Source organism: Syngnathus leptorhynchus, chromosome 9 (genome assembly GCF_054491065.1).
Source record: "Syngnathus leptorhynchus isolate UIUO chromosome 9, UIUO_Slep, whole genome shotgun sequence".
NCBI lineage: Eukaryota > Metazoa > Chordata > Actinopteri > Syngnathiformes > Syngnathidae > Syngnathus > Syngnathus leptorhynchus.
The window spans coordinates 6,773,818-6,785,817 of NC_141203.1; the positions used below are offsets into that span (position 1 = coordinate 6,773,818).

Sequence of the window (12,000 nt, forward strand, 5' to 3'; positions counted from 1 at the left end):
AAACATGATTATATTATTTCAGGTAAGACAAATGAACACACAAAAAAATATAATAATTTGTCACAATGTACACACTATCAAACATTTTCTTCTTTTCTTAGCACCTTGGCAAAAAAGCAGACCACAGCCTGGATGGAAAAAAAGCAAAAATCACAAAAATCATCATTATTAAAATTAATTCTTGCAAAATGTTCTTGAGTTACTAATCAGTTTTGGTGTTTGACGGTTAGTTAGTTAGTTAGTTAGTTAGTTAGTTAGTTAGTTAGTTAGTTAGTTAGTTAGTTAGTTAGTTAGTTAGTTAGTTAGTTAGTTAGTTTGTTTGTTTGTTTGTTTGTTTGTTTGTTTGTTTGTTTGTCTGACATTGGAAAGGCATATGTGTAAACTAGTGATGGAAAAATGAAGCTTCATAAGATTGTTTTTGACTCCTCGTGATGGCAATCCTGGTTGAAAGAAGCAGCCTTTCCATTGTAGCAGCCTTTGTCCTTAAATCAAAAGCACCATTCATGAAGCTTAATTTTCCCATCACTAGTGGCAACCACAGACCACTCAACATTACTAGGGGAAAGGCAGACCACACTGAGTTTCTGCGGACAATGGAGGAACGTTTGTGATGTTTTTGCTGCCATCTGCTGTGGAGGCGACACAACAGCATTTGAAACTGTGGAGCAAGATTTAGAAGATGAATCCGATTGGACAGAAATTGAGGCATGACCCACATGGTCCACTCTACACCAATCAGAAACGGTCTTTGAAAATACAGCCCAATCAGGACAGTGTTACTCTCTAAGCCCCGCCCTATTGCCCAAGGTTGCTGCACATGCGGAAAGTCACCTTTTCGTGTCGGTCAGGGAGAAGCTAGTGACAGCTAGACTAGCATTGTTGCTAGTACGTAAGAATTGGCATCCTTTACTTTCTTAATCTGAAAAGAAAAATATATTTTTTTATCTACAACATCGTATATTTTACAATACTGCGTAACTTTTAATACAAGCTACTTCATTATCGCTTACCGTCTTGTTTAGCCGAGCTTCCAGCTCCGAGCGGTTGTCATCTGCCTCCCACCCCGAGATACTACCATCATCATGGCTGCATTGAGAGTGTCCTATCACAGGATTCTGGACCGAATAGAGCATCTACTGCCCGCCAAACTGAGACCCCTGTACAACCACCCTGCAGGTAAAGCGACTTGACACCGCCTGCATTCCGATGAAAGCAATCTTTTTAAAAGAAGTCGCGATCATTTTTTTGCACCGAGATTCAGGTCAATTTTTTGTGTTTGGTTTTGATCATCTGCTTAGAAAGTGAGCTTTGAGTTATACTCAGTTCAGATTTGAGCTTGATGCTTATTTAGGAATATGAGAGAAGCTATTGTGTTCAGTCTCACCAAACCTTTAATCCAAAGATCACAATAACCAACAGCTGAAGTGGAGGCAGTCCAGTTGATGCTTGAAATTGTTTATAGTCTGGTTTTTGTGCCCCCCTCCCTTTTCCAAGGTTAATGGAAATATGTAAGGACAACATTGTGACCAGGTATGACTGGGCGGAACCAAAACAAAATCGCCTCCCTCTGATTTAATTTGCAGAAACGTGTCCTTTTTTTGTAAAGCCCTCAGCACTGGGTTCGGTAATAAGTGTAGTGAAAGCAGGCCACTGGCCTTTTATGGTCCTCTTTGCATTTTGATGTCTCATTCGCACAAAGACTTATATTTGTCAAAGGAAGCTTTTAACATCTTAACTAAATTTTAAAGTGAGAGACCCCATGACCTACATGATAAGAAAAATAATGCTTTCATACTTTCTTTGTACTGTACTGGAAGCAGACTGGAAATGAAGTTTGAAAGTTTTTACATTCTTGACAACCAAACCAGCAGGTTCTAGGATCCCTTACGGTTCTCTCATCTGTGCAGCAGAGCAGTCGTGTCGGTGTTTATTTTTGTATCGACAGCAGTTTTTGTAGCCTGGCCACTTGGATTTGGGTTTCACCTGATTGTAGTTTTCTCCTGAGAGAAACCCTTCGAATTTTGATACGCATAAAACAATGTTGAGGGCTTTCATGGGTTTTCACTTGTTCAAATGTTTTCATTTAAGGTCCAAAAACAGTGTTCTTCTGGGCTCCCGTGTTCAAATGGGTAAGTAATTTTTTTTTTAATCAATAGCTGGCATGGGATTGATTTCCAGTCAGTGTTAAGAGTGGTTAAGAGATACATTGTTTCCTTGCTACATTGTGGGTTGATCAAACCACCACCCCTGACTCTGTCACCTTGTTTATTAAAAACACAAGACGGCACACTTATGTACGCAGGAGCTGCTGTCTACCACAGCTCACACCCAGGCGCTCAAGTGGAGACTTCGTCAACATCATTGTTGCCAGCACATTAGCAGTTTAGCCACTAATAATTAGCAATGCAGCCACCGGACCAAAGCGGCAATGAATTGATCAGGTTCTATGTGGTTTACAATTATTATTTTTTTTAATATATAAGTGATCATTTAATTTCAGGGCCTGGTCGCAGCTGGTTTGGCTGATATGACGCGGCCAGCAGAAAAGCTGAGTACCTCCCAGTCTGCAGTACTGACAGCTACAGGTAAGATACAACTTAATCTTTTTTTTCTCACTGTCTTTTATGACTTGAATTTAATAGAAAGTACATTGCCCTTTTACCAATGTAGGGCAAAGGTAGGCAAGGTTTGTCGAATGCCTTTTTTTTTTGTTTTCGCCATCATATTTCTTCAAACAAACGTTATCTTAGGACGTTTTGGACAAAACAGACTATGTTCTCACTGATGTGTGCATAACCTCGACTCTTGCTGCCCAGGCCTGATTTGGTCCAGATATTCACTGGTCATCATCCCAAAGAATTGGAACCTGTTTGCTGTCAACTTCTTCTTGGGTAGTGCCGGAGCCTCCCAGCTCTACAGGATTTGGAGGTGACCATGAAACTCATCTTTTTGAGATCAGCTTTGTTGTATGGCAAGTTAGGTCAAATTAGTGCATCTAGCAAAGTAGGCAGGGATATATATTTGTATTTGTATGGGATCTAAGCTATAAGCTATAATTGGCCTTTACACATTGATTTAACCATTTGAATTTACTGAAACGTTTTAATCACATTGCCCCCCAAATTTTGAAAGCATAACATATATAGAATTACATATAATGGGATTGAAATCAAATTTATTGTCATTGCACGTCATTGACAGACTAGAGCAACACAATTTCATTTTTATTTTATTTTTTATATAAATACTCCTCACATACACTGTAATCATGTTGAAACATATTTAACCACATTCCTCATTAAACTGTTCTGTTACCATTTATATTCTTCATTGGGCAACTGTCGTGTCCCTGAACAGATACCACCAGGACCAGAAGGCTCAGGAGGTGGCAGAGTCCTGACCGTCAACAATTAAGCGAAAGGACAACACCGGTTGAGCTGCCCCACAAATCCCTCATCATTTGTACGTCATCATGTCGCCGTTTCCACCTAACATCCATGCCAGCAACGTGATCCAATCGTATTTCCTATCGAGCTCCCTGCTGGAAATGTGCACTTTCCCAAAAGTCTCAAGTTTCTTCAGGGTGTGTATATTTTAACATTAAAAAAAGATGGTCACCTACGCACAAATAATTACTTGTTTAACAAGTTGTTTGATTGTACATTTAATTTTTATCATTCTAGGGTGTAGCAATCATTACCTCATGCAATCATTTCCCAAAAATGTATGGTTTTGAAGAATGTGTCCATTCATTGAAGGGCATCATCACATTGTTCATACTTATTTATAATGCAGTTGTGATTCCTTTTAATGCTTTAAATTTGTGAGAACATAACCAATTCATTGCTTCACTTATCGTAATTGCATAACACCATTTCTATTCAACCTGTGGAGCACTCGCTAACACTGGTTAGCAAATGATGTTTGCTATTAGGAAGTCTGCAAGTGTATCAATTAATTTATAAAACAGAAAGCCCTGCCGACTTATAATAGTCACCTCACTGTTATGGCAATAATCAAACTGACTTTTGTCACCTGATCTGCCGATTGATGGAGCAAATGGCACTTTGAGGCACTGTGGAATTGTGATGCCTGTTCTGAATGGCTAATAAACCCTGTTCAACAGAGGCCGCTGATTTGTCCAGTCCTATTTCAAACCGTAAATCACAAAAAGTTGAAATTTCAGAACTCAGTTCTGCTTTGTTGTAAAGCCAAACCACATAGAACACATTTCAAAGAAACCCATTCAGATGATGGTTACCCACAAAACGTTTATTCACAACCAAAAACCAAGGAGCCAGAGCTTAGCGTTTTCCACCAACACGGGGCGCGTTCACCTTCATGGGCTTGGCGATCTTCGGCTTCTGTGCAGCCTTGCTGGTTGCCTTGAGGACAGAGGAATAGAAACACTTGAGAATTCAGGGATATACAATGACAGAAAAAGTGAACAAAACATATTGACACATTTTGTTGCGATAACTGAACTACAATGACCACACTAGCTTTTATAAGATTCACATAAAACAAGCTATCCCCAAGAGTTTCTCAACAATCGGCCAATATTTACATCTAATTGCTTGTAACATCTGCATAACAAATCCGCATGAATATGAACACAACTCTCACCTTAGTACTGGGGACAGCGGGCTTCTTTGCTGCCTGCTTTGCCTTCTTGGCCTCCTTGGCAGCCCTGATTGAGAAGAAAAAGGAAAGAAATTTTTGTTTTCTTCATCCACCTGAATTTGTTAACCCTGCCTTTTTGTGAATTCACTTATTTGCACATTTTAGTGCTAATTTTGTAACACCCCTTTCAGGTTGAATATACTTTTGATTCACTTTGGTAATTATTTAGAAATAAATATCTTCAGTTATCTTTGAACATTTTCAGTTTCAAGAAGGACGTACATCAACGGACAAGAGAGCGGTGTGACTTTTACTGTGTTCTTACCTGATGGCCTGCTCTCTCTGGGCCTTGCGGACCTCGGGCTTCTGGTTCCTTTTGGCCATGATCTCAGCCAGGGAGGCACCAGTGATGGCCCTCTGGAACTTAACGGCACGGCGGGTACGCTTCTTGCTCACCTCTTCCTGTTAGGGCACATAATGTTTAGCGGCAATCCTAGGGCAGTTTTGCTATTAAACACTACGTACAAAAACAAAACATGAATAAAAATCTCAAGTTAGGAAATCAATATAGTATGTCGGAGAGTTTGGAGGCCGACCATTGGTAATGAGTCACTCGTGACAACAAAGGCCAGTACTATGATCTCCGTGTATTCTATGGCTGCGGGGTGTGGAGTGAGTGCTGATGCACAGCCTGCAAAACACAGCCCGGCAACAGCACATAACATGGAGGGGAAACCATACACACCGTCCCCCCAGAGCCAAATGATTGACAGCCTACTGTCGACATACAGTGAAGCTTTTGTGCATTTGCAGAAAAATGTAAATTCATTTGATTCCGAAACTGATTTCATTCAACCGACATCTTTTACCGTTTAGGTAAAACATCTGTCTTGTTTTCATCGATAAAACCTAAAGAACAGGATTTTTAAAAAAAAATTAAGCTTCTTTTCAAATCAAATGAAAAGATTTGAGCAGAAGCTTAATTTTTTTTTAAAAATCCTGTTCTTTAGGTTTTATCGATGAAAACAAGACAGATGTTTTACCTAAACGGTAAAAGATGTCGGTTGAATGAAATCAGTTTCGGAATCAAATTTAGGCCGGCTTTTTGTTCTCTCAGTAAATCACTAACGCACAATGTCATGTATAACAATGTTGATCTAAAAGCAAACATGACTTTCCTAATAAATTGTTTTATTCGTTATTAGCTATTGACATTATGGGAAAAAAAAATCAATACGTCCACTTGGGAGTCATTACATCTTAACGAATTAGAAAGCACATCACAGAAAGCACCGTGCCCATGACAACTCCACCGCTCGGTAGAAATAAGTTTGGAGACACTTTTCATGAGGTATTCGCTTATTACTTACAGATTGTCCCTTCTTGTGCTTGCGTCTGTACAGCACTGTCCAGTTGATCTGTCGGGGATTCCTCTTGGCCAAAAATGCAGACTCGCATTTGGCGTTCAAGAATTGGAACACCTGTATTAAAAATATTGCATTGGACGATCAAGCTGGAGGACTTGACGCAGTAGGCAGGGATAGCATCCATAGCATTTAGCATGAGCCGGGTAGGCCTATTGCAGGTGTTCGTTTATTTCGAAAGCTACTTCAACGTTAATAGTATACCGAACATGTTTGGCAGTTAGTTTGGTGAGTCCTAGTTTGCATTGTAAATACTGAAAAATTGCCAAAACCAGAAAGGGGGTATCAACGAGGACGTTTACCTTCCCGTCTATCCTGGCGTATCGGCGGCCATGGCCGGGGTATATTTTATACCCGCTGAAACTGCACAAGTCAACCCTGAAAAGCACAAAGTTTGGGCGTCAAGGAAATAAATTGGTTTGTGTAATCGTTTAAATGTCATGATTGATTAATATAGTCTTTTAAATGACGAGATGGTGTGTGATTCTATTCGGTGAACTCACTTCATTACGGCTACGAGAGGGCTCAAAACCGGAAAGAAAGACGCCGGAAACGGAAGCTGAATAAAAAGACGAAAAGTTTCTAAAATAATTATTTGATTGTTTTTAACTCAGTTGACGATTTGTAACATGGGTGACTAAAATATATTTATCGTTTGATTGTAATTTCTGATAAAAATATATATCTATATATATCTATATATATATCATTAGTACGATCAGTTTGACGTCTTGGCAAGTACCATGAAGTTTTGGGTAATAGCGATATCACAACAAACTTGTGACTATTATCAATACTAGAGGTTTTGACAAGTTAACTCAATTAACACGTTTATCGCCGTTGCAACATTTCGTGGCGTCGTACCGTTTAGCGCGCTCAACACAAACAACGAGATGGAAATGTAGTCTTTTAAGATCAACTGGACCCACTGTCATACATAGGAGCGCAGTATTTATGAACTACGTTTCCCAGAATGCTCATCGGCTACGCTCAACTTCCTGCTAGCGACGGACGCGTCTTGTTACCCAGACTTGTAAGCTAACATTAACCGGTAATTTTGTCTGGAAGTGTGTGGCGACATAATGGGGGTGTCAGATTTACAATTTAATACAAACGGTAAGTATGACATTCTTTTTATATACGTTTTTTGTTGTTGCATCCAAAAATCTCCATGGATGTTGAATTCCACAGTTGGCTAACGTGTGTTTGTCGTTGTGTGAGTCGCGTAAAACTTGTTATTTGTAGTTGTAATGCCAAATAACAGTGTTTTTTCTTTTCTCAGCCTGTTTTAAATCATATTGTATTAAATTGCACATGGAGATGTAATAATATATGTTTAGAGCAGTCTCAAGCTGGAATCTTGTAAGCACTTTAACGTAAACAATTCTTTGCAATGAATCTACTTTTGTCGAGAGCTAGCAAATAACTAACGACTATAACCTGTCGTTCACTAAACCCCAGTTAAGGATGAGGACATCATATGGTTAATAAGTTCATGACATTCACAAGGTGTTTAAGCATTGTTCATTGTATTATTTGATCCCTTGTTTATGTTTTGGGGTTTTTTTTTTTTTTTTTTTGTTTTGTTTTTTTTTTTACTCAAAAGGACCTGTGGTAGATCTTTCGGCTCAGGGTATGCGGAAGCTCGATCCCAGTTTCATCTGCTCTGAGGACACTCACACACTCATCCTGGACCAAAATCAAATCATGAAACTGGACCATCTGGAAAGGAACCCAGGCCTTCAGCAGGTGCGTAACTTGTCCCACTCTTGAACTAAATGCTGTGCTACATTTTTCATGTTACATGTGTTTTCTTGCTCCTTTCATATTTAGCTGTCTGTAGCCAACAATCGTCTTGTCAGGATGATGGGTGTGTCTCAGCTCAAGGAGTTGCAAGTCCTCAATCTTCCCAACAACAGTATCGGCTACATCGAGGGACTGCGGGACCTACCCAACCTCAAGTGGCTCAACCTGTCGGGAAACGCAATTAAGGTTCATCTTTTGTGACTTTTCTTACTGTTGTGATTGTGAGGAAAAAAATACGAATGGATCAAAACATTTTTTTTTCTCTCAGATGCATATTTTAAGTGTGATTGTTTTCCCGCAGGTTATTGAGCAGCTGAACAACTGTGTTTCTCTGCAACACTTGGATCTTTCAGATAATAGCATATTTAACATTGGGGATCTGAGCAAACTTGTGGCACTAAAGGTATGTATGGAGTTAGTTTGGTGGTTGAATAACATGTCTGTACTAGTTTTTGTTTTTTTGTTTTTTCCAAAATATATCAAGGATAAAAAAAAAATTGCCCCAACTAGTCGCCTGAAAGTCCTAAAAATAAATTTTGCAGACTCTTCTTCTGCATGGAAACAGCCTGACAACACTCCGCACTGTACCTGCCAATCTCCCTGCCCACGTGTCAATCCTGTCGTTAGCATCTAATGAGATAACGGATCTGAATGAAGTAAGCCTTCCTCTTTCATTCGAAGCGTGCAGAGATTTTACGTGGACTTTTACAGATAGTCACATTTGTCTAAAGGTGGCACACCTGGCCTCCCTCCACAAACTGGAGCAGTTGTCCATTATGAACAACCCCTGTGTGATGCCAACTCCGTCACTGCCGCACTACGACTACCGGCCCTATGTGATGAATTGGTGTCTAGGCCTGAAAGTTTTGGATGGCTTTGTGGTGTCCCAAAAAGAAGGGTGAGTCCATTTTTTGCCCTTTGGCAATTCTTGAGCTGTGGCTGTGTACAGAATTAAACAATGACATAATTCAAACTCATGTTAAATAGGAGCTGGCACTCACCATTTGAAGTGCATTTGAGCTTTACTATTTTTTTTCTTGCTTTCTAGCAGAAGCTTGAAAGTTTTGTGCTGTCACTGACTGTTGTTTGAAAAGTCGGCTGTACTTAAAGTGATTTTGCTCAAATGAGAAGCCCCTTACTGCTAACAGAGACCTGGTACTCTGCAGCTGTGTGAATAAACATCTATCGAAGAAAGTGTGATTTATTATTTTCTTTGTGTGTGTTTTGTAACCAATTCCAGACTGAAAGCGGAGTGGCTGTACAGTCAGGGAAAAGGTCGTTTCTTTCGCCCGGGACAGCATGTTGAACTGGTTCAGTACCTGTCCACCGTTTGCCTCCGGACCACTTCGTCGCCCTTGTTGATGACGGAAGATGCTAAATTGGAGAAGATCTTAAACAAGCAGAGGTAGAAACTCAAGCTAGTACTGTGCTGTGTTTCTTGTGAGATATTGACTAGTCTGTATCAAAAATCCTACATTTCTTTCCTGAGGTTTCACCAAATGCAGTTGTTAGAAGAGACCCGCGGGGAATGTCCAAGCCCTCCTCGGCCCACTCAACTCGCTGTGGAAGCAACAGACATTTTGCATACATCGCCACAAGGGAACACTGTACAGGCGCAGAAAATAACACCCCCACCACCACCACCACTGCAAGCTGCTATTCTATCAGACCCAGAAAGAGGCAAGAAGAGGCTTTTTTTTTTGTCTTTTATTGAACTCAGGTGTCCCTCCTGATGGACGGACCGATCTCGGGTGTTTATTTACTCAACTGCAGAGAGTACCAGGTTTTATTTTTTTTTAACCTCAGGAATTCTTGAAGAAGTGGGGATAAACCCACCCATACTTGCTCATAATAAAAAAAGTGATTCTTTAAATATTGAAAACAGATCTGCAAACAGGCTAACCACAAGTCCCCTGCAAATCAAATTCTAAAATTTCCACAGGGCGAGCAGTGCAGTTTAATACATGGATGAGCTACGACTCGACCTACACGTCGCTTCCATGTTTAAGCAGCCCACAGCTGGGAAAGGAGAACCTCCATTTGGAAGACGTGCAGACCGACGAGGACAAGCTCAACGAAAGCATGCTATCTTCCGAGTCCACCTTCATGCCCTTCGTACCCCACCTAGACCCACGACCTCCGCACTCGGACAGTGAAGACGAGACGGAGACATTCGAAGCTGACTCGCTGGCCCCCATGCGCCCGGCGTCCTCTCGCTGCGTCCCCCCGCCAGAGCAGCGCAATGAGGAAGACACTGTTACGCCACATTTGAAAGCCCCAGAAGAAGAAACATTTTTACATTTGTCCAACAAGTCAGAGGGCGCAACAAGAGCAGCTGTTAAGATCCAGTCGTGGTGGAGGGGTTGGTACACTCGGTGTTGTCACCCCAAAGCCAGAGAGGTGCGCAGTGAGATCCGTCTGAGCAGGATGCAAGATCACATCATCTCCTTATCATCCAAATTTGACAGGTACATTCCATATATCCTTTTTTATTGGACTTATATAGCTACGTAAAAGAAGCAAAATATTAAATCCGGACTAATACGGAAGTGTGGTATCATTTTTTTATTTTTTTTTATTGACGGTTGGAAGACTTGCACTGAAATACATTTGCAGGGTGCAGAAGCAGTATGAAGAGGAGAGATTACAAAGGATGGTTCAAGAGGAAGCGGTTAGGTTTCTATGGAAGCAGGTAAGCTGATTAACATACAAAAAAAAGGATGTCTTTGAGTTGTGAGTTATGTTTGTGAGTCTTGTGCTTATGGCGATTATGGCGAATATCGATTTTCGATCAAGAGTCGAGACACCAAAACCGGACAGCGCCACAATATTTTTGACACATATTGCTCCATGACCAAAAAAAAAAGAAATGACGAGGTTGCCTTCAAAGCTGCATGCCTGACACGGTTATTTATTTTTTTTCTTTCTACCCAGGTCCAGTCTATGCAGCAGTGGAAGCAGTCTGTTGAGGAGCAGCTGGCCTGCCTCACTGGCGTCTCCACTCCTCCCGGACCGTGTCTGTCGGCTCTCCCTGCAGCTAGCTGCACCGCAAACCAAGCGGCCACCGAGGTCTCCTTGCCGGACTCTGGGTTCCAAATGACAACGAGCGACGAGCAGGCCACACTGGAGGACAGCCTGCTGAGCAGCGGGACTGCAGAGTCAGTGATGACTGTGCGAGCGCCCGACGGAGGCGCGGACAGCACGGACTGCAGCCTCCTGGAGCAGTACGCCACCTCGTTGCTGCAGAGGGAAGAGGAAGAGGAGGAAGCAGAGGAGGCGGTAACATCGCGGCCATCCTCATCGCTGCAAATCAAACATGACCAGACAGATGTCCACTGAAAGAAACGGCATGTTATATTTGCCCACTGAGGCATGACTGAAAACTGCACTTATATTTATTGTCTGTCACACAACAGAGTGAACGTTTGTTAGCTGAACACATTATGCCCACAGCATATATTGTCTAGGCTAGGGATATTTAGCTCGCAAGTGAAATTCTCAAAATCTACGACTATGAACACCAATAAACGGATCATATGCCTTTGTTCAAGAACAAGTTGTTTAGAAATCAAGTTTGGTCATAAAAGTTCAACCTAAAATTTTAGCCAAACGTCCAATATCCCAAACCTGTGAGTATTGTAGTGGATTTACTGTTGCAATGTTTTCTTCTGCCTCTTTTGATAGTTGAATATCAACCTGTTCTCCTTGCCTAATACACATACAAAGTAATTACACTGCAATAAAAAGCAGATGAATGCATATATGCTCTCTGGATGTGTGTCATTTCAAGGCAATACATTGACATAATGCATCCTCATCCAAAATATAAATCCATTAGAACTGCCAAATTTGAATATTGCTTGACATTTAAAAAGATCCTAAAACTCGATTCTTATATGGGAAGCCAATATCGAGTCAAGTGCTGATTGTGCTGGCCAGAAAACTCCGTATAAAGTCCGATTATCCCTAAGACCCCTTCTCTCCTATGTATTTGTTTTCATTCAATAAAGTGTTTCAATCTTGAAAAAAGAAAAAGAATAAAAGGGTTGGGGGTAATGCGGAAGTTGCCAAGAGGAAGCAGCCAATCAGAGTCGACGACAAGCAAATACGTACATCTCGATTGTTTTTTTAAACCCCGGCCAGGGAT

General features: G+C 41.0%; 3 protein-coding genes and 1 non-coding gene across 4 annotated transcripts; 2 read left to right on the forward strand and 2 right to left on the reverse strand.

Moving 5' to 3' along the window:
- Positions 1-807: 807 nt before the first annotated feature.
- mpc2b (mitochondrial pyruvate carrier 2b) lies at positions 808-4,128 on the forward strand. The gene is made up of 6 exons (XM_085920315.1): positions 808-885; positions 1,023-1,176; positions 2,089-2,129; positions 2,501-2,585; positions 2,817-2,928; positions 3,358-4,128. The coding sequence occupies exons 2-6, from the start codon at positions 1,083-1,085 to the stop codon at positions 3,398-3,400; spliced, it is 375 nt and encodes a 124-aa protein (XP_085776441.1). The 5' UTR covers positions 808-885; positions 1,023-1,082; the 3' UTR covers positions 3,401-4,128.
- A 123-nt stretch (positions 4,129-4,251) lies between these two features.
- rpl24 (ribosomal protein L24) lies at positions 4,252-6,619 on the reverse strand. Its single transcript, XM_085920314.1, has 6 exons — positions 6,551-6,619; positions 6,350-6,425; positions 5,994-6,104; positions 4,949-5,085; positions 4,627-4,690; positions 4,252-4,385 (listed from the first exon to the last, which is right to left on the reverse strand). The coding sequence occupies exons 1-6, from the start codon at positions 6,553-6,555 to the stop codon at positions 4,305-4,307; spliced, it is 474 nt and encodes a 157-aa protein (XP_085776440.1). The 5' UTR covers positions 6,556-6,619; the 3' UTR covers positions 4,252-4,304.
- LOC147050882 (small nucleolar RNA SNORA23) lies at positions 5,194-5,376 on the reverse strand. The gene has a single exon (XR_015067331.1). It is a non-coding gene; the product is annotated as a small nucleolar RNA SNORA23 (small nucleolar RNA).
- Positions 6,620-6,681: 62 nt separating the features above from the next.
- On the forward strand, positions 6,682-11,612 carry cep97 (centrosomal protein 97). The gene is made up of 11 exons (XM_085920313.1): positions 6,682-7,163; positions 7,654-7,796; positions 7,881-8,039; positions 8,155-8,256; positions 8,396-8,509; positions 8,585-8,751; positions 9,094-9,258; positions 9,343-9,533; positions 9,796-10,321; positions 10,470-10,545; positions 10,788-11,612. The coding sequence occupies exons 1-11, from the start codon at positions 7,130-7,132 to the stop codon at positions 11,190-11,192; spliced, it is 2,082 nt and encodes a 693-aa protein (XP_085776439.1). The 5' UTR covers positions 6,682-7,129; the 3' UTR covers positions 11,193-11,612.
- Positions 11,613-12,000: the final 388 nt, after the last annotated feature.